General features: G+C 45.9%; 1 protein-coding gene across 2 annotated transcripts; it reads right to left on the minus strand.

Annotated features, from left to right (window-relative positions):
* Positions 1-34: 34 nt before the first annotated feature.
* Positions 35-18,231, minus strand: LOC110535914 (paxillin). Of its 2 annotated transcripts, XM_036935738.2 has the most exons (14): positions 17,964-18,213; positions 7,706-7,905; positions 7,531-7,616; positions 7,260-7,399; positions 6,894-7,086; positions 6,533-6,647; positions 5,127-6,332; positions 3,834-4,106; positions 3,218-3,691; positions 2,889-3,044; positions 2,586-2,759; positions 2,393-2,474; positions 2,160-2,308; positions 35-2,062 (listed from the first exon to the last, which is right to left on the minus strand). In XM_036935738.2, the coding sequence occupies exons 1-14, from the start codon at positions 17,974-17,976 to the stop codon at positions 1,796-1,798; spliced, it is 3,528 nt and encodes a 1,175-aa protein (XP_036791633.2). In that variant the 5' UTR covers positions 17,977-18,213; the 3' UTR covers positions 35-1,795. The 2 variants fall into 2 exon arrangements, with proteins under 2 accessions (XP_036791633.2, XP_036791634.1); XM_036935739.2 differs by lacking the exons at positions 3,218-3,691; positions 3,834-4,106; positions 5,127-6,332 and having other exon boundaries at positions 17,964-18,231.
* Positions 18,232-18,314: the final 83 nt, after the last annotated feature.

Genomic DNA, 18,314 nt, shown 5'->3' on the forward strand with positions numbered 1-18,314 from the left:
GTCTTGAAAGGTAAACATGATCACAAAGACACACTTTGGTACCAAAAACAGATTTTATTTCAGTATAGCCTATATGAAATGAGTTGGATCAGTATTCAGTACTGTGACATTCAAAAATGAAAGGAGAAAAAAACATTTGCTTTGATTAAATAATAGCCTTCTACAATAATTATGTGTAGACAAATGGCTAAATGATTTTCTAAATAAAAACAGAAATGCTCTGGGTGTAAATACCTGAACAAGATACAGGTCCAATAAAATGATGTAATGCAACCATTACATGATAAAACTACAAGCCCACAAACCCAGCTGGTGTACAGTAGATGCAACTCAGATGCTTCTCTAAATAAGCCATTTCCTCCATAGCTTTAGAGAGTTACACGCAGACCAATATCAACATATTATCCAGTAGACTCACTGACAGAGCTCTGAAGAGAGAGTCCAGGAATCACAGTCTATAAACAGTAGGCTACCTTGCTGGTCTCCCCAGTGTAAAATACATTGCATTGATATATTGGCACAAAAATAGGCATATTCCTTGAAAGTGTAACTTGGATAGAATCAAGGGGTTGTTGAGTTCACCATACAATGTTTACAGTTGCATACAGTATTGTTTGCATTTAAACTGTGTACTTACATAAGGGCTTCACCTTGTGCACTATTTATATAATTAAAAAGTGGAATAAAATGCACAGTAACTTTAAGGATAAACGTTTAAAAGTATCTCTGCTATGAAATGTCTTAGGGGATTTCTCTTAATGAGTGGTTATTGGTTATATTAACTGACCAGCACTTTGTATACAGTGTACACAATATTCTCACAGTAAAATGTAACTGTCTCCTATATGCAGAATACATTCTAATGTTGATCATGGCATGCTCTTTTATACTGCATGAGCCCTTTCTGAACAGAAGACAACTCCTAAACCAGTCCAGCTAAGGTTTAAGCTCTAAAAAGGCCTGGGTAGGCATTGGTGGTGACAAAGTTACAATATTACCCATCTGTTGTATTATGAGATTCCTATTTTTCCAAACATTAAAAGGGAGTCAAATATTATTGGTTGTAAATTAATCTCACATTTTATAGAAACGTTCAAATACATCAAATCAAAGTGTAACATGTCAGCATTAGTATGTTTGTCAAAGGCAACAAATGCTTGTTTGGGGGTTTTAATGATTGTGCGTCACAAGGCTGAAGGGGTCTGATGACAACTGTCTGCGTCACAAGTACTAAAATAATGACTGACCCACAGCCTATTTCCAGTCAATGCTACAATGGCAATTTTAACCATCTGTTCTCAGTTACTCAGACAGGAAAAGTTAAAGAAATATCACCAAGGCCTTTGCTTGAGCAGTTGAAAAAACAAATACAAATGATAAAAAACACAACAGGTCAACTGCTCCCTCTAACATGCCACCTTTCAAATGGTTTCAGAAGACACGCTCAACCAGTGAGCAGCAACCTCAAACACTAGTCCATGTACGTATATTCCTTGCAAAAGCAAAACTATTTGGGCTTGAAATCATACGATAGTCTGAGCATCAGAGAGAGCAGACAGGCCTAGACCTGATATGGATGTCCATAACACTTCAGGGGCTGATAGAAGAATGCTGGAACTCCGCACACACACACAATCAGAGTACAGAAAATGCACTCAAACAAACTCAATCTGATTCGCACACACACTACCTGAGCTACACAGACACTTCCCCCATACACACACACTACCTGAGCTACACAGATTCTTCCCCCATACACACACACACAAATCTCCAGGCATAGACAATCTACCCCTTAACTGAAGAGTTTCACAAAGCAGCCCTGGCAGTAGGGCTTGTCATTCTGCTCCTTGAAGGTGCCCTTGTTGAGCTGCTTGAGGCAGAAGGCACAGACAAAGTGCTCAGGGTGGAACTTCTTGGCCATGGCTGTGATGCAGCGGCCCGTGATGGGCTTCTGGCAGCCAGAGCAGAGGGACCCGCGGCGCTCGTGGTAGTGAACCTCACAGTAGGGCTGCCCATCATGCTCAAAGAAACTCCCGTTCACAAATGGGGTGAAGCACTCCTGCATACACAAACAGGGAGTAATGAGTAAGTACACGAGCCAGGACTAATAACAACATGAATGCCCTTTTGTAAAGGGAATCAGGCAGAATACAGACCCTGCAGACAAAGCACTCTGGATGCCAAAGGGAGTTCAGTGCAGAGATGTAGTTCTCCAGGATGGCTCGGGCACAGCCGCCACATTTAGGCGCAAACATGTCAAAGTAGTCCTTCCTACAGTACGCCTTCCCATCCTTCTCATGGAAGCCTTCAGGAGACACAGATCATGAGTTCTGCACCTCACTATAAAACTGGTCATTACAAGTGAGCTCCAAGAATGGGTCAAACTCACCCTCTGGGCCAAAGAATGATCCACACTGAGCACAGAAGAAGTGCTCAGGATGCCATGTCCTGTCCAACGCAGTCACAACTTTCTGTAAACATGAACATTGGAACAGTAACTCACTGCTAGCTGCTATTGCTACACTATCTGTCCACTGCCTTAGTTGTAATAGTAATGATTGTCGTATATGGTCTTTACTTACATCCAGAATAGGTCCGTTGCAGTAGTGGCAGCGTGGGGAGAACAGGTTGTGGTAGTCCTTCTCGCAGTAGGGTGCTCCGTCACGCTCAAAGAAGTTTCTGGAACCTATCTCCTCCTGACAGTGGGTACACACAAAGTGCTCCGGGTGCCACGTGCGCCCCATGGCAGTCACCACCTGGACACACAAATCGACAGTTTATGTAAATTAACCATGCCAACAAAGCTCAGCAATTAAATGTAATGCGAGACCATGATCTTAGAAAGGCCACCAAAGCCTAATCTCAGGCCCACCCAAGCCCCTTACCTGTCCCACGATTGGTTTACAGCAGGCCCCACACACTCCCTTGGCAACGGTCTGCACACCCAGTTTATGGAGGTCAGACTGCAGGCTGCCGAGCATGTTGTCCAGCTTGTTAACCTGCGTTGGGGGGCCTCCAGGGCCACCTTTCCCCTGGGCCATCTGTCAAAAGATGGAGGGTGAGAGGATAGGATGGACACCAGAGCACAGTGCATTATCTCATAAAAATACATCTGTACAAATAATTAAACAGTGGTTTTAATGAAGGAAACTGAAGCCAGTGGGAAAGAGAGAAGGCGTTCTGTTATAGAAATAGAAAAGGTAGAGAGCCATGCCTGCATTGGAGGTAAGATTGGGTCGTATTCGGTTTGACAGCCAACGGACACCAGGACTTTGGGGGGAGGTGGTGGTGGTGCAGGCTGCACTGGTGGAGAGGGTGCTGGCTTGGGGGCAGGGGCCTGCCATACTGGGACAGGTGGGGATGGAGGTTGTACAAGCGGAGGTGGGGGAGGTAGAGGAGCAGGGGTCTGCTTCATAGGTGGGGGAGGGATGGGTTCCTGGGGTGGAGGAGGGGGGCAGGGGGGAGGCGTAGGAGGGGCAGGGGTCTGCTTCATAGGTGGGGGAGGGATGGGTTCCTGGGGTGGAGGAGGGGGGCAGGGGGGAGGCGTAGGAGGTAGAGGAGCAGGGGTCCGCTGCATAGGTGGGGGTCTACTGGGTTTTTCTACAATAGGAGTGTGACGAGGCGCTGGGGGAGACTGGGGTGGGTAAATGACCCTCTGAGGTAGAGGGGACTCTGGGGGAATAATGATCTGAGGAGAAGAAGAGACAGGGACAACCAGAGAGAAAGACAAAATGAAAGGTAAAGAACTGAAAGTTTGAGTAAAAATGTATGAGAAATGTGCAATAGTATCTGGGATGGTGGGAGCCTGTTGTGATCGTATCCAGGCCAACCTTGTCCACCTCGTTCGCTGCCCCGTCGCCACGGAAGCGCTGTGGCTTGGACATGACGATGATACCCTCAGTGAGCCAATCGTCCGGCTGCTTACACCGGCGGTCAGCCAATCGACCAATCCCCAGCTTCCCCTGCAGCTCCTCTATGAGGCGGTCCTGGGAGCTGCTCTTGTTGACAATTATGGGGCCCACCCGCCCCCTCCGGGGGTGACCCTCTCGGTACATGGGGTGTACGTTGGAGGTCTCCTTGGTGCGCCTAATCACTGATTTAAGCTAGAAGGAGAACGAGCATCAGGAATCCACTGTGATCCAGTTACAATACCGCAGGCCAGGTGAGTGGTTCAGTTCAGAGGAAGCAGTCCATTCAGATCAAGCACCATTCCAGTTCACTCAAAGTCAAAAGCAGCCGCCTCCTCAAGCGTGTGTAGCAACAGTGGTTAAAGTCGTCCAAAGGAATGTGTCAGTCACACTCATGTGGTCTCACATGCGCAGACCCCATCCAACCGCCCATAGCCCCCATATGCTCCCTGACCATTTAGCAGAACATAGTTGTGCAAGATGGGGGCGTCATGCCACACTGGTGCAACAAGTGAGGTAGTCATAGGATGTGGTCACAAACTAAATTGTGTGGTTTAAAAGAATAACATGCCAACAAAGAACACAGCCAGGCAGTGAATAATTAGCCACTATGCAGTAGCAGCAAACATCCTGGTGTGCAGATTGTAATGACATTATCTCAACAACAACAAAAAGAACAGATGTTTTGGTATCAAAACAACTAGCTTTCTGAGATGGCAGAAATCTGTTATGCTACTGTATGAATAACATTTAACGCTGACCAGGGTTGGGGAGTAGCTAGTTACATGTAATCGGATTACAAAATAAACCCGAATCAGTTACGTTATCAGCAAAAACATTGTAATTAGATTACAGATACTTTTAAAAACTAGATAACATTTCAATTTAAAAAGGATGTTTGCAAAAAAACGGACACCTTTCTGTTTTCAAGTCGGGATTGAAAAAAGGTGCTAGTTTAAGTTTGTTCCACGTGAGCAAGCCTGGAGACGACTATGATGACACACCAAATGTTTTTGGATGGATCCTTTGTCTTCTAATGCCTCTTAAGGGCAAAGTAATCCAAAAGTATCAGATTACGTTACTGATTACAATTTTGGATAGGTAAGTAGTAACTAATAGATTACATTTAGAAAGTAACCTACCCAACCCTGACTGTTGTTTCTGTGTGTGTTTGTGCAGATCCAAAACAGTGTGGCGGCGAGGGCAGTCCCATACATGTCCAGATGCTGAGACCCTGTCCACAGTGGCCTGCTGCAGCAGAGGCAGGTCCAGGGAAGCATCAGGAGTCCCAGGGCAGGAGGAGCCATCCAGGGACTCATCCATCCAGCTGGCCTCAGTCGTCGGGGTCATGCTCCCATCTGTATAAGGTCTCTCTGTATTAGGAGTCATACCACCATCCAGTCCATCTTGGAGACACATGTTCAGCTCCACATCGGCCCAGTCCATGAGCTCCCTATACCCATCAACATGTCCACTTATTACTGACCCATCCCGGGTAAATGTCCCTTCATGGGTACTTGCCTCGTCCCCGGTTCTTGCCCCGTCCCGGGTACTTTCGGCGGTGTCCGGCTGCACCTCCCTTCTGTCTAAGGGCACGATGCACTTCTCATGCACCACCTCCCGCTTCAGCCGAGGTGCCTCCATAGGGACTTTATCGTTCTCAATCTTGGCCAAACGTATGGCCAGCAGCTTATCCAGGGCTTCATCCAGAGAGGGCTCGGCTTCAGGGACTGGCTGCAGAACTCTCCTTGAGATCATGGGGCTAGTGAGAGCTGGGGGAGGGGGAGCCTTGGGATATGTGACCAGAGATGGTGAGGGGGCTTTCGAAGCAGTGAGAGGAGTAGGGGACTTGGAGTAAGAGAAAGGAACAGGACTAAGGCTCTTAGTAGTAGTTGGAGTCGATAAACTTAGATCCATGTCAGTTAGGGGACTGGGGCTTTTGGTAACAGAGGGAGGAGTTATGCCACGTTCTAGAGACGGACTAGGGGATTTTAAGGGGTTCTGGTCCAACGTGGTGCTGGCTGAGGTGAGTGATGGTCTAGCAGCATTGGGAGGACTGGTGTCTGTGCTAGGTGAAGGTTTGGAGTGGTTGAGGACTACCAAGGACTTCTGATGAGAGGACAGCATGGTGGCAGAGACGTCGATGAAGGCTTCTGGTTCACTCTCTGCAAAGAACAGAGGGCTCTGGAAGGTTACAGTTGCTGGGGGAGGGCTTGATAATGAGGGATGTGGAGAGGACAATGCCACACCACCTTCCTCCTCTATGTGCAGCTCCCAGTCAGGCAGTGATAAGAGAGGGGAGTCACAGGCAGGTTGAGAGGAAAGGAGGGGGGAGGGGGCAGCTGCAACAGGGGAGGAGGGGGTACATGGCTGAGGATGGACCTCCAGAGTGCTGCTGGGGGAGATTTCTGCTTGATCCAGCTGGGGATCAAAAGGTTCATAGACCCCAAGGAGCCAAGAACAGGACAGGACAGGCAGGAGAGGAAAAGGATACCACAAGAGCAGGAAGATAAAGAGAAATAATCAGATCAGAAAATATAGAATTTAAGGAATCTAATAAAGGATTTCTTTCATAAAAGGACAAGCGTAAGTCCTGTCAACACACACAGACTGCTGTGCACCTTGAAGTCGGACAGGGAGGCCATGAGCTCGTCAAGCTCGCGTGTAGCACAGGATGCTGAGATTCTGGCCTGCTGCTGAGAGGGAGAGTCCAGCTCACTGTGAAGAACAGAGGGGCTGGGGGTGCAGAAGACACAAACAAAGCACATGATCACAAACACAATCCAACCTAGACCCCCTGAAACAAGTTATTATTCATACAATCATTGCATGTGATCAGATAGAGCACCACAATCCAGGCTACAGTAGATTATTACCATCATCTCATTGCTAGTTAGCACATATCCTATAAATCAAAGTTATGACAAACTCATCCTTGTCCATCTGTGACTCTTGAGTAGCAGTAACTGCTAATATCCTGACCTGGGATTGGGTACAGAACCCTCCAGCTCATCCAGCAGACTCTCCACTGTGGGCCGGCCATCCTCCACCACCCTGGTCCCATTCTGTTTGGGCTTCTCCTGAACGGGAGGGCTCACCATGATGTCAGGGGGCCCCCCGTTCTGCTGCACATAGTTGGTAATGCTGCAGGATGGCAGGGGTGGGGCGGTTTCCTCTGTGGGTAGAGAGGACAGCGGGACATCGTTCATCATCACAGTAACATGTAGAAAACACATACTGCAAGAACTAAACCACCTATTGCACAGTTGATGGCAGAGGTAAGTACCACTTTGGTAATATAAACACCTAGTGAATATTTATGTAGGATGTGGTTCGCTGTCTGTCTACCTGTGGTGGGGAAAGAGGGAGAGTTCTGCTGGACAGCATTGAGCTCCAGGAGCAGCCGGTCTAGCTCTGACAGGTTACTGCCTAGCGCGGAGCTCATGGCTCCCGCAGATGGGTCAGCAGACTTCTGTTTGTTGGGGAAACTGACAGAGGCAGAGAGACAACGGGTGTCAATTGTGTGTAAAGTGTGAAACAAACAGAGTGACAGACGGTCTAGTAGTCTCCCAATGGAGGTCCCTTCCTAGGGATCTGTTCCTATGGTCCTCCTGCCTACCTGTACACGTGGTCCTCTTCAATCTGGGACCGGGGCGGGCTGCTACTGTCCCTGGACCATGAGCTCTTTGGAGCTGAACCCAAGGACTGCGGAGAAGAGAACAGTCAATCAGTTCAGTCTTGAAAAGCCATTTACTGAATGATATGCACGAGTGTGAGTCTGATGTGCGACTGACCTGTTGGGAGGAGTGGAGGGAGTCAATCACAGAGCCATTCAGAGCCTCAGCGGAGGGAGGGGGCGGCACCGGGGGAGGGACTGACACATCCTGGTAGGAGTTTCCCCCAGTGGGGAAAGAGTAGGGGGTTTCCTCAGACAGGAACACAGGACGCTTGGAAATGTGGGATGTCGTGGATTCCAGGTCCGCCAACAAAGCGTCTGAGTTGGTAAGAAATGCTTCCATGGTTAGACACAGTTTAGAGCTCTGACACTCAGAAATATGACAGAAATACAAACCCTAATGCTGCCACAGTATCGTGACATCACGAGGGAAGGGCAGACGTTGGGTCGTCAGTCGAACACTATTCTTTCCCCTCTTTCTTGAACAATCATCCACAAAAGATCAAGATGCGACAACTTTTCCTATGCTTAGTATGAATGTCAATAGTTCGCAGATTTAGTTATGTTGCCTCCGTTAGAATGTGAAAAATGTAAAGCACGTAGCGTTTAGGGCTGAGAATTGCCAGAGACCTTACAATACGATATGTATTGCAATTCGATACTGATTTTATTGCGATTTGATGTTCCAAACATATTGCATACTGAGTGTACAAAACATTAAGGACACCAGCTCTTTCCACAACACACTGACCAGGTGAAAGCTATGATCCCTAATTGATGTCACTTATTAAATCTACTTCAAATCAGCGTAGATGAAGGGGTGGAGACAAGTTAAATAATAATTTTTAAGCCTTGTGACACGGATTGTGTATGTGTGCCATTCAGAGGGTGAATAGGAAAGACAAAAATATTTAAGTTCCTTTGAACGGGGTATGGTAGTAGGTGCCAGGTGCACTGGTTTTTGTCAAGAACTGCAACGCTGCTGGGTTTTTCACTCTCAACAGTTTACCATGTGTATCAAGAATAGTCCACCACCCAAAGGACATCCAACCAACTTGATAACTGTGGGTAGCATTGGAGTCAACATGGGCCAGCATCCCTGTGGAACGCTTTCGACACCTTGAGTCCATGCCCCGACGAATTGAGGCTGTTCTCAGGGCAAAAGGGGGTGCAACTCAATATTAGGAAGTTGTTTAATGTTTTGTACACTGCTCAGTGCATGTCTGCTGCAGAGGGACAAGACATTTACATGTCATCCAGAGTGACTTACAGCTAGTGCATTCTAAGATGGCTACCACATATCACAGGCATAGCCATCATTAGAGTCAGAGCTAGAAGTCACGGTGCGGAGGAGGATTATTTAAGATACGGTTAGAAGAGGTAGGGGTTCAGATGTTTTCAGAAGATGGGCAGGGACTCTGCTGTCCTAAAGCTGGTTCCTCCATTGGGGTGCCAGGACAGAGAAGAGCTTGGACTGGGCTGAGCTGCCCTCCCGTAGGGGTATGAGGGCCAAGAGACCTGAGGTGTCAGAACGGAGTGCTCGGGTCGGGGTGTAGGGTCTGAGCATAGCCTGAAGGTAGAGAGGGGCAGTTCCTCTTGCTGTTCCGTAGGTTAGCGCCATGGTCTTGTAGTGGATGTGAGCTTCAACTGGAAGCCAGTGGAGTGTGCGTCGGAGCAGGGTGACATGGGAAAACTTGAAGGTTGAAAACCAGGTGGGCTGCAGCGTTCTGGATAAGTTGCAGGGGTTTTGACAAGAGGGCCATGATAAAATGAGTTTCAGTCATGGAAGTAAAAGCACTGAAAACAAATTTGCTTCCTATTTAAAAGATGAAGAACAAGCTATGCACCAAAAATACTGGAGTTTTGGTGCAGGTACAGTGCAAAAATTACATTGTGATATGTAACTATCTACCAAGACAGTCTGGAGTCTACCAAGTGGCAGGTGTCTAAACTGACAATTCCTAAGTGTATGAGTCAGTCCCTCATTCCAACCGGTCACTCAGCCTCCTCATTCCAAAAAAAGGCCTGCTCCCCAGGGCCCCTCCACAGTAGTCCTGTCCTGTCCTGCCCCAGGAGCTAAGATTAGGTCATCAGCATAGCGCCACAGACACACAAATCCCCAGTGTCATTTCTAAACCCACTATTCTCTCCCCCCGTCCCATCAAATCTTTCTATTGGGCCCTAAAAAATATATAGCTCCTATATATATATATATATATATATATGTCAGTAAGTACCTGGCTATCTGTCTTGGATTGTCCGTTGTTCCATTTGTCTTCAACAGAAATAGTTTCTCTTTTCCAAGAAGATTTGTGAGAGCATGAGACAGACAGCATTTCTCCTCCAGGGTTATCAAGTGTACAGCATTAGTGTCCCTTAGAACACCAGAACAAAATAGACCCTGACATCACCCACTCCATCCATCCATCCATCCTCAGTCAGTTAAGAATAGCCTGTTAAAATGTTGCACATACTGGGATGATGGCACAGGGAATCCTCAGTCTATTTTAAGTAAACAAGCGTAAAAACCTAGAGAACATTAAATTGGTTCAACTAAATGATCTGATAAATAGAGAGAGTCTAAGATCCCAACTTTACAACAACAACTTCATGAGGTGAACCACAGTCAAATTCAAGTGGGCATCATACATACTGCACCTAAGACCACAGTCAAAAAGTCCATCTTAGGTCACACACACACAAAATCTTCTTTAAGTCCAACAAAGCAAAAACACACATGCAAGAAACTAAGATGGCATTAACAGTTAGAGAGTTATAGTTCAGAGCAAATGTTAATCTTCACTGGGCAAAATGCCACCTTACTATTACTTCTGATAGTCTTGGGTACTGGGTCGTCAGGTGGCGTATATGCGAGTGCGTAACTGTGTATACAAAACAGAGGGACTGAGAGGACTACGACTAGCTAATGACCCATCTGCTAAGGGTGTGGTGGAGGGGGCAAATCAGAAACAGGCACTGGATATTATTACAATTCCTTACTCAAAGCCTCTCCCTCCAACTCACCCCGGGGCTTCCTTTTTCTCTCAGAAAAAATAAAAAAATAAAAAAGGAACTAGGTGTCTGTCTACTTCTGTTAACAGACTGAACCTTTTAGCCCGTAAAAAATAAAATAATCTCTATAGAACCTTGACTTTATTAGAACCTATTCTCTACCACAACTTCCTTCCACAGTACTTCCCCCACTGTTCATTTAGAACAGAGACCCCAACCAGTAGCAAGATGTTAAACCACATGGGAGCAAAACCTATTTAAAGCTGTACTCTCAGCAAGTATGTCAGTGCAAACGTGCTGAACTACCAGCTGGAAATGAGCTGCACCTGGTGCAGACATGCTGACAAAGGTCTTAAAGTCTCCATCACTATTACAATAAAACCTAATGAAAATCACAATCCCCTCTCCAAATTGTCATTATTCTGTGAATATCTTACATGGTGTGGTTACCCCTTTTAATAATAAATAATCACGAAAGTCATTACTGAAACACTATATCACACATAGCAAGCTAGGTATGATATACAGTACACAAGTGTTGACCTTACCCATGGCAGTGCAGGCAACACACCGCCAAGCGCCTCAGTATGCCAGACCGGGATCTCTAGTCTATTCTCTGCTTAGTATGACTAGATTACTACTACCACCCCCCCCTCCCCCTCCCCCTCCCCTATGGACCACTCAAGGGTGTACCTAGTAGAAGCTGGTACCCCACCTTCATTGTAAAAGGGATAGTTAATTAAACTAAGAGCAATGAGTGGAGGATATTTAGTCATAGCTAAAGGTCTGCTGCAATTCACTTCTGTATAGTTCTTCAGGCCTGGGCTACATTGACATACAGGTTTACTGGAGTGTGCTGAAGGAAATGCCACTGGAATAAATTCATTTATTTGTGTTTATTGTCCCTGTGGAGGGCAGCGTTGAGTCTGAAACGTTGATGACAAAGAGGCTGTGGCTTCAGTTGGTTTGGGGGGGGGGGGGGGGGGGTCATTTGCTTCTTAATACAGCTAAGTACTGTAAGCCAAGTAACACATTAAATCTTTGAGATGGGTAAAGTCCACTCTTTTCAGAGCAAATCCTGACGACTTCTGAGAAAAATGCAATTATAAGACTGCTCACTTTATGGGAAACGCATTCATTCTGCCATTTGGGGATTCTAAGCAGGCCATTAGCAAAAGAGTTCAAGTCACCTGACTTTGTTTATTGCAGCTTCAATGACTTAAATAGATTAGCAATACATTCCTGTCATGATTCTTTCAACAAAAGGGTCTCATATAAAGTCATGATGTTCAAACATAAGCCAACAGTCTAGTGTTGTGTGCTTACTGTGTGGGCATTCTTTGGGTGGTGGGTGTACGTGTATATTCTTGCTGCAGTCTGTAGCCCCCCCTCCTCCTGCCCGTACCAAAACCCTGCAGTCTTTATCTGATGGGCGGGAAGGTGCATTCCACACATTCCACTGTCTGCCTCAGAGAGAAATCAGCCAGGGAAACAGGAGGGTGGCAGAGGAGATGGGGAGGCATGTGATGGAGGGCAAGAACAAAAGAAGGATGATTTGTACTATAAAAACCGTAATATGTAACTTACATGAAAGTAGCAAATATGAAAAGTAAACAAAATACACTGAACAAAAATATTTAAAAAACTCAGTGTTAGTCCCATGTTTCATAAGCTGAAAAATAAGAGATTCCAGAAATGTACCATTTGCACAAAAAGCTTATTTCTCTCAAATGTTCTGCATACATTCGTTTACATCCCTGTTAGTGAGCATTTATACTTCACCAAGACAATCCATACACCTGCCAGGTTTGGCATAACAAGCGGATTAAACAGCATGATCATTACAAAGGTGCACCTTGTGCTGGGGACAATAAAAAGCCACTCTAAACTGTGCAGTTATGTCACACAACACAATGCCACATGTTTTGAGAGAGCGTGCAATTGGCATGCCGACTGCAGGAAGGTCCACCAGAGCTGTTGCCAGAGAATTGAATCTTAATTTCTCTACTATAAAGCTGTCGTTTTAGAGAATTTGGCAGTACGTCCAACCAGCCTAGCAACTGCAGACCACGTGTAACCACGCCATGCTAGGACCTCCACATCCGGCTGATGAAACTGTGGGTTTGCACAACCGAAAGAGTTTCTGCACAAAATGTCAGAAACCGTTTACGGGAAGCTCATCTGCGTGCTCGTTGACCTCAGGGTCTTGACCTGACTGCAGTTTGGCGTCGTAACCGACTTTAGTGGTCAAACGCTCACCTTCGATGGCCACTGGAGAAGTGTGCTCTTCACAGAGGAATCCCGTTTTCTATTGTACCAGTCAGATGGCAGACAGCTTATATGGCTTCGTGTGGGCGAGCGGTTTGCTGATGTCAACGTTGTGAACAGAGTGCCCCTTTGTGAAGGTAGGGTTATGGTATGAGCAGACATAAGCCACCCAACAACGAACACAATTGCATTTTGTGGATGGCAATTGGAACGGACAGAGATTCCGCGACAAGATCCTGAGGCCCATTGTTGTGCCATTCATCTGCCGCCATCACCTCATGTTTCAGCATGATAATGCACAGCCATGTCGCAAGGATCTGTACATAATTCCTGAAAGCTGGAAATGTCCCAGTTTTTCCTGCATACTCACCCGACATGTCACCCATTGAGCACGTTTGAGATGCTCTGGATCAACGTGTATGACAGCATGTTCCAGTTCCCACCAATATCCAGTAACGTCGCACAGCCATTGAAGAGTGGGATAACATTCCACAATCAACTCTATGCGAAGTAGATGTGTCGCGCTGCATGAGGCAAATGGTGGCCACACCAGATACTGACTGGTTCTGTGACCAACAGATGCATATCTGTATTCCCAGTCATGTGAAATCCATAGATTAGGGCCTAATGAACTTATTTCAATTGACTGATTTCCTTATATGAACTGTAACTCAGTAAAAATCTTGTTGCATTTATATCTTTGTTCAGTGTATAATGTTTTGTAATACAGGATATGATTGACCAGACAGAAACCATCATTCAATCAGTTGTACAACCACAAGGTTCCAGATAAGAGAGAGGAAAAAATATAAATACATTTGTCAGTTTAAAAACAATGAAAGTACTATGCTATAATTAGATTATAACAATAGGGCCAGATCAACAAAGTCCAATATACTTGAGTCCAGGATAAGAAAGATGTCAATGTTTTTATTACCCATGGCAGGCCCAGGGAGCCATGCTTCCCAGGCGGGCAGGCAGCAGGCAGCCCAGGTTGGCCAGTTCAACTTTCCTACTGACACATTGGATACAGTGATGGGCCTGCCACCAGGGTTCACAGCTCACATGTTAATAGCTGGGGGGCAGAGAGCAGAGCTGGCCAGAGCCACATGTAGGAAGAAACACTATCCCATCGGTCCTACCCAACATGATATTTATACCAATCAGGAGAGACTGGGGCCAGGAAGGGGTGGAGGGAGAGATACCAGAGGAGAATAGGGGGGGGGGGGTTACACCACAGAGAGCGTAGGGGGGAACAGTGAGCTTAAAGACATACTGAAGGGAGCAGGGACAGTGTGGTGTGGTGTTTCAAAGAAAGACAGAAGGATCTTGAAGCAAGATCGGGTCAGTGCCTTCAAAAGAAACATCACTAAAAATACCCGCCCAAGCAGCCCCATATCCGAAAGATGACACTCCCTGAAGAGATCGCTGGACTAAAATAAAAGCGCTTCCCCACAAGTCAGTAAATCAGACGACAGGGAAGTCTAAAGACCATTCTGACACAGACAGTCACACTTAGACACTGAGGAAAAATTCACACCAATAGATGTGAGATCGAGCAGCTACTGTGAATTCAGAGTATGTGTCTGTTGGGGGCGGGGGTGTGAAAACATCAAGAATTGACTGTTTGGTTTCTCTTCTCTCAAATGTTCAGCACTGAATCACACCAACCAACCTCGAAAAAAAGCCAGCCAACTTCCATGTACTGTGACCCTGTGGAAACCTCCACAGAGCAGAGTGCCACAGCCACACTGAGCTCTTTGAACAACATGCCCTGGGGTGTCCCAGCCTGAGTAATGTGGGAAGAATCCAGTGCAAACTGATTCCTGCTCCATTATTCGAACCCATCAGGAATATAATCAGCACTGTTCTAAGAGCCAAGAAACACGGCCAGAGTGAGAAGGGGGAAGAGAGTGACAGAGGGAAACAGTTTAGGAAATAAAGGCGAGAGAGAGGGGACAACAACTGACTTTTATTGGTCAAAAACACATCCTTAACAGCGGTGGCAGAGCCTGTATTTCTTGCTGCGTTTCCTGAACCCTGAATGCTGATTCTGCTCATTGTTTTCTTCTCCATTTCCTCGGGATGTGAGGCAGGGTCTGTTGCCTAAGCGATGAGGTCAGCCATGCAGCTCCCCTCCCCAGACTCAGAACAGGATGGGTGTGGACAGAGCACTGAGAGCACAAGGACTGGACTCATTTACAGAGAGGACCATCCCATTAGTACAGAAAGCAGGCCCACTCAAACACACTGTAGTGGTATGCATACAGTCAGTAACACTACAGGTCCCTAGGGGTGATGACTAGCCTGGTAACACTTCCTCACTGCTGACACACTGAAATACATTAACTCATTAAGGATCGACTGCCAAAGTTGTAAGGATGGCTACGTGTCTAACTTAAAGTGTGGCTGGTAAACATCGGAAACATTTAGGATCACCCCATTTAACATGCGCCAAGTCCTCTCTTGAACCAGGGGATATTTTAATTTTTCTATAAGGTAATCAACTAATGCAGTCCACATCTCCTCAAAGAGGATCACTGTTCAACAGATTGCAACATTGCCTCTCCTATAGTGTTGTCCTCTTGACCAGCTGCCAACCTATACACCACCCACACACTGCGCTCTATCCTGATGACCAGTCATAACATAACCGAAGGCTGCTTCAGCCCACTGGGTCAGTCAGCCAATCTGTGTGCTCCCCCAGCACGGAGTCTAAATTTCACAGGCTCCTGAGGAATTCACAGAGGAGAGTGGTGACTTCACACATCAAACACACCAGTAAGATAGTGCCAATCAGTGTCAGATGGCCTGTGTGGGTAAAGAGTCATCAGGATGAAGGATCAGCTGCACTGCAGCCACATCAGTAATGGTTCTGGGCCTGGTCACCACCTGATCACAGCAGCGTGAGATGGGTCTCTGGAACGTTCACAGGTCTCGTCTAACCTAGGTTACTCACACGGCACTACAGAACCCCCCCTTGAAATGGGGACATATCTAGTACACTGAGCCAAGTAGAGAGAGTATGGGATGATTGGGTTATGCAGCAGTAGGTCATCCATGCAAAGACCATGGAATAGGGTTTTACTAGAAGGACGTAGTAGGACTGACTGAGGGTACCTGTTTGTAAAGAGCCCTAGAGATTTATTTACAGTGCCAGTGGAACGGAGTGGTGGGAGGAGGTGAGCCATGACCCAGTGAGTATTTGGCCTTCGACCCTGACAAACAATGATGTTAGACATTCCACAGCAGCCTCTCCCCCCTCCCTCAGGCCTGGCTTCCCGACTTAAGTGAGACGACAGGCTCTCCCTCAGTTAACAATCAGTCCTTTCACTGGCCCAGAGCAGCTAATGAGCCCTGGAGATATTCTCAGATCAGGCCAAGCTCAAAATATGGCTCCTCATCCCTCTACTTAAACAAGCCAAAAACACATCACTGAAACTCAACATAGGCTATTTCAAACAGCTACTGGACTATGTTTTTTTAATGAAGATTACTTTATTGTCCATTTCCTTAGAAAGAATGAAAATGTGTATCACTTGATCAGTTCAATCAACTGAGACGCTGACACACACCCTGAGGATTTGAAAGCACAGGAGAGAGAGTCATGCTTTGGTTGCTGGCCTGCCTCTAGCCTCTTGGCTACATGCCAACACCCTTCTGTGCATGAAGATGAAAGCAATTACATTTATTCAATAACACACGTTCTAATCTGAGAAGGTTTAGTGAATTGGCAACCTGATGAAATCTATTAAATATATATATATACACAGACTTTTTGAGTTCTAAGTGTAGTGCCAGAGGTCAAGGGTCAGTGAACTATAACAGTTGACTGGTTAGCTATCTTGTCACAGAAAATAGACTGAAGGGTAAATGGTGGCATTGGGGGGGGTGACCTATCAGCCAGCATGATCAACCAGACACTTGGTGCCAAAAAAGCACTGATGCATGTAACCATGGAATATGATCTGTGTGTATGAACGGTGCAGCTTGATGTATAGCAGGTTCGGCTATTTGAGATAAGCCGGTTCCAAGTGTTTCTTTGTGTAAATATCTCTGGTGCATATTCAGGTGGCTACTCTAATGTCTGAGTATGTACTCTAAACATTAGGCTTTGGACAGGGGTCAAAAGGGTCATGAGACCCATAAAACTGGTACTACTCCCACCACAGAAGGACTACCACTACAGTATAAGAGGTCAGCTAGTCAGGATCCCTGGGACATCATTCCCAAAACCAGGGTCCCCTGATAGCATGGACCATCTAAGTAGGCACCCAACCATTATATAATAACTAGTTAGTTTCACCTCTGGTATGCCAGGAAAAGGTAGCAAGTCTGCTAATTTCAGCATTTGGGAGAGCTTCCATCCTGCCTGTTAAGAAGGCACAACCAATACTTACACCTCATTGTCTCTAACAAGTCAGACTTTTCCCCCCTTTCTATATTTGACACACAAGAAACGACAATGGGCGTGATGATACAGTTTCTTTAAAGGATAGACATACACTATGTATCATGTAATTTCACATGCGTTTCTTATATGGAGCTGGTGTCACCATTTAGAATATGACTAACACTGGACCTAAAAGCTATAGTGTACCGTGTTACTTTAGATAACTTTAAAGCACCTATATGAACTGTAATGATACGAACGTTTTAGTACAAAACAAAACGCGGATAACTTCGCGGCCTATGAGGGTAAAGCCAATTAACATGGGTGGTGTTGGAACCTCGTTTCTATATAAACCAACGATGTTGATACATCATCGGACAGATTTATGCCAAAGTGTTATCTAAAATAAAGTAAATAATTTATGCAAGAGTTGACCACTGTCGTTGTTCCATTCAAAGAAGAAAAACCTGACATGAAAAGTGGATAAACGGGGTTAAATTCGAAGCTGTTGAATGTAGTTTAGCCTACAATTTTATGCCTGTTGAGCTCAGATATTAAAACAAATCTCTGGCCGTCGATTATCCCAAGATCTTGAAAGAAATCCCCGCTGCCTTGAAATATATTACTTTTTCTCACCCCATACTTTCCGCTATGCTGAATAGAAAACGGCTGAGATTAGGAAAGGACACGGTATGAAATTTACCTAAATCGTCCATTCCAGCGTTGGCTTCACCAGTGAAAAGTTCCTGTAAAGGTTTAACAACTTTTCGGCGTCCGTGGTTTCCTTTCAAAATCTCAATAGTTTACTCTGCTGAAGTTGGTTGTGAAGTACAGTACAGGACCGAGTTGCGATGTGCATGTGTACTTCACCGCGACGGGCATTTATATAGCCTACGCAATAGCCGACATGAAAGTAACCTAATTAAGCAGGCGTAAAATAACCTGGTCCGGGTAAAGAACTTTCCTTTGATAAAGGGCGGCCTCTAGCGAGTGATAACAAAATAGCCTACTGTATCAGACAGGCTGCCACAAAGAAACATTGTTACATGAAAAC

The sequence above is a fragment of the Oncorhynchus mykiss genome, chromosome 11 (assembly GCF_057628025.1).
Source record: "Oncorhynchus mykiss isolate SJ-2025 chromosome 11, ASM5762802v1, whole genome shotgun sequence".
NCBI classification, from domain to species: Eukaryota; Metazoa; Chordata; class Actinopteri; order Salmoniformes; family Salmonidae; genus Oncorhynchus; species Oncorhynchus mykiss.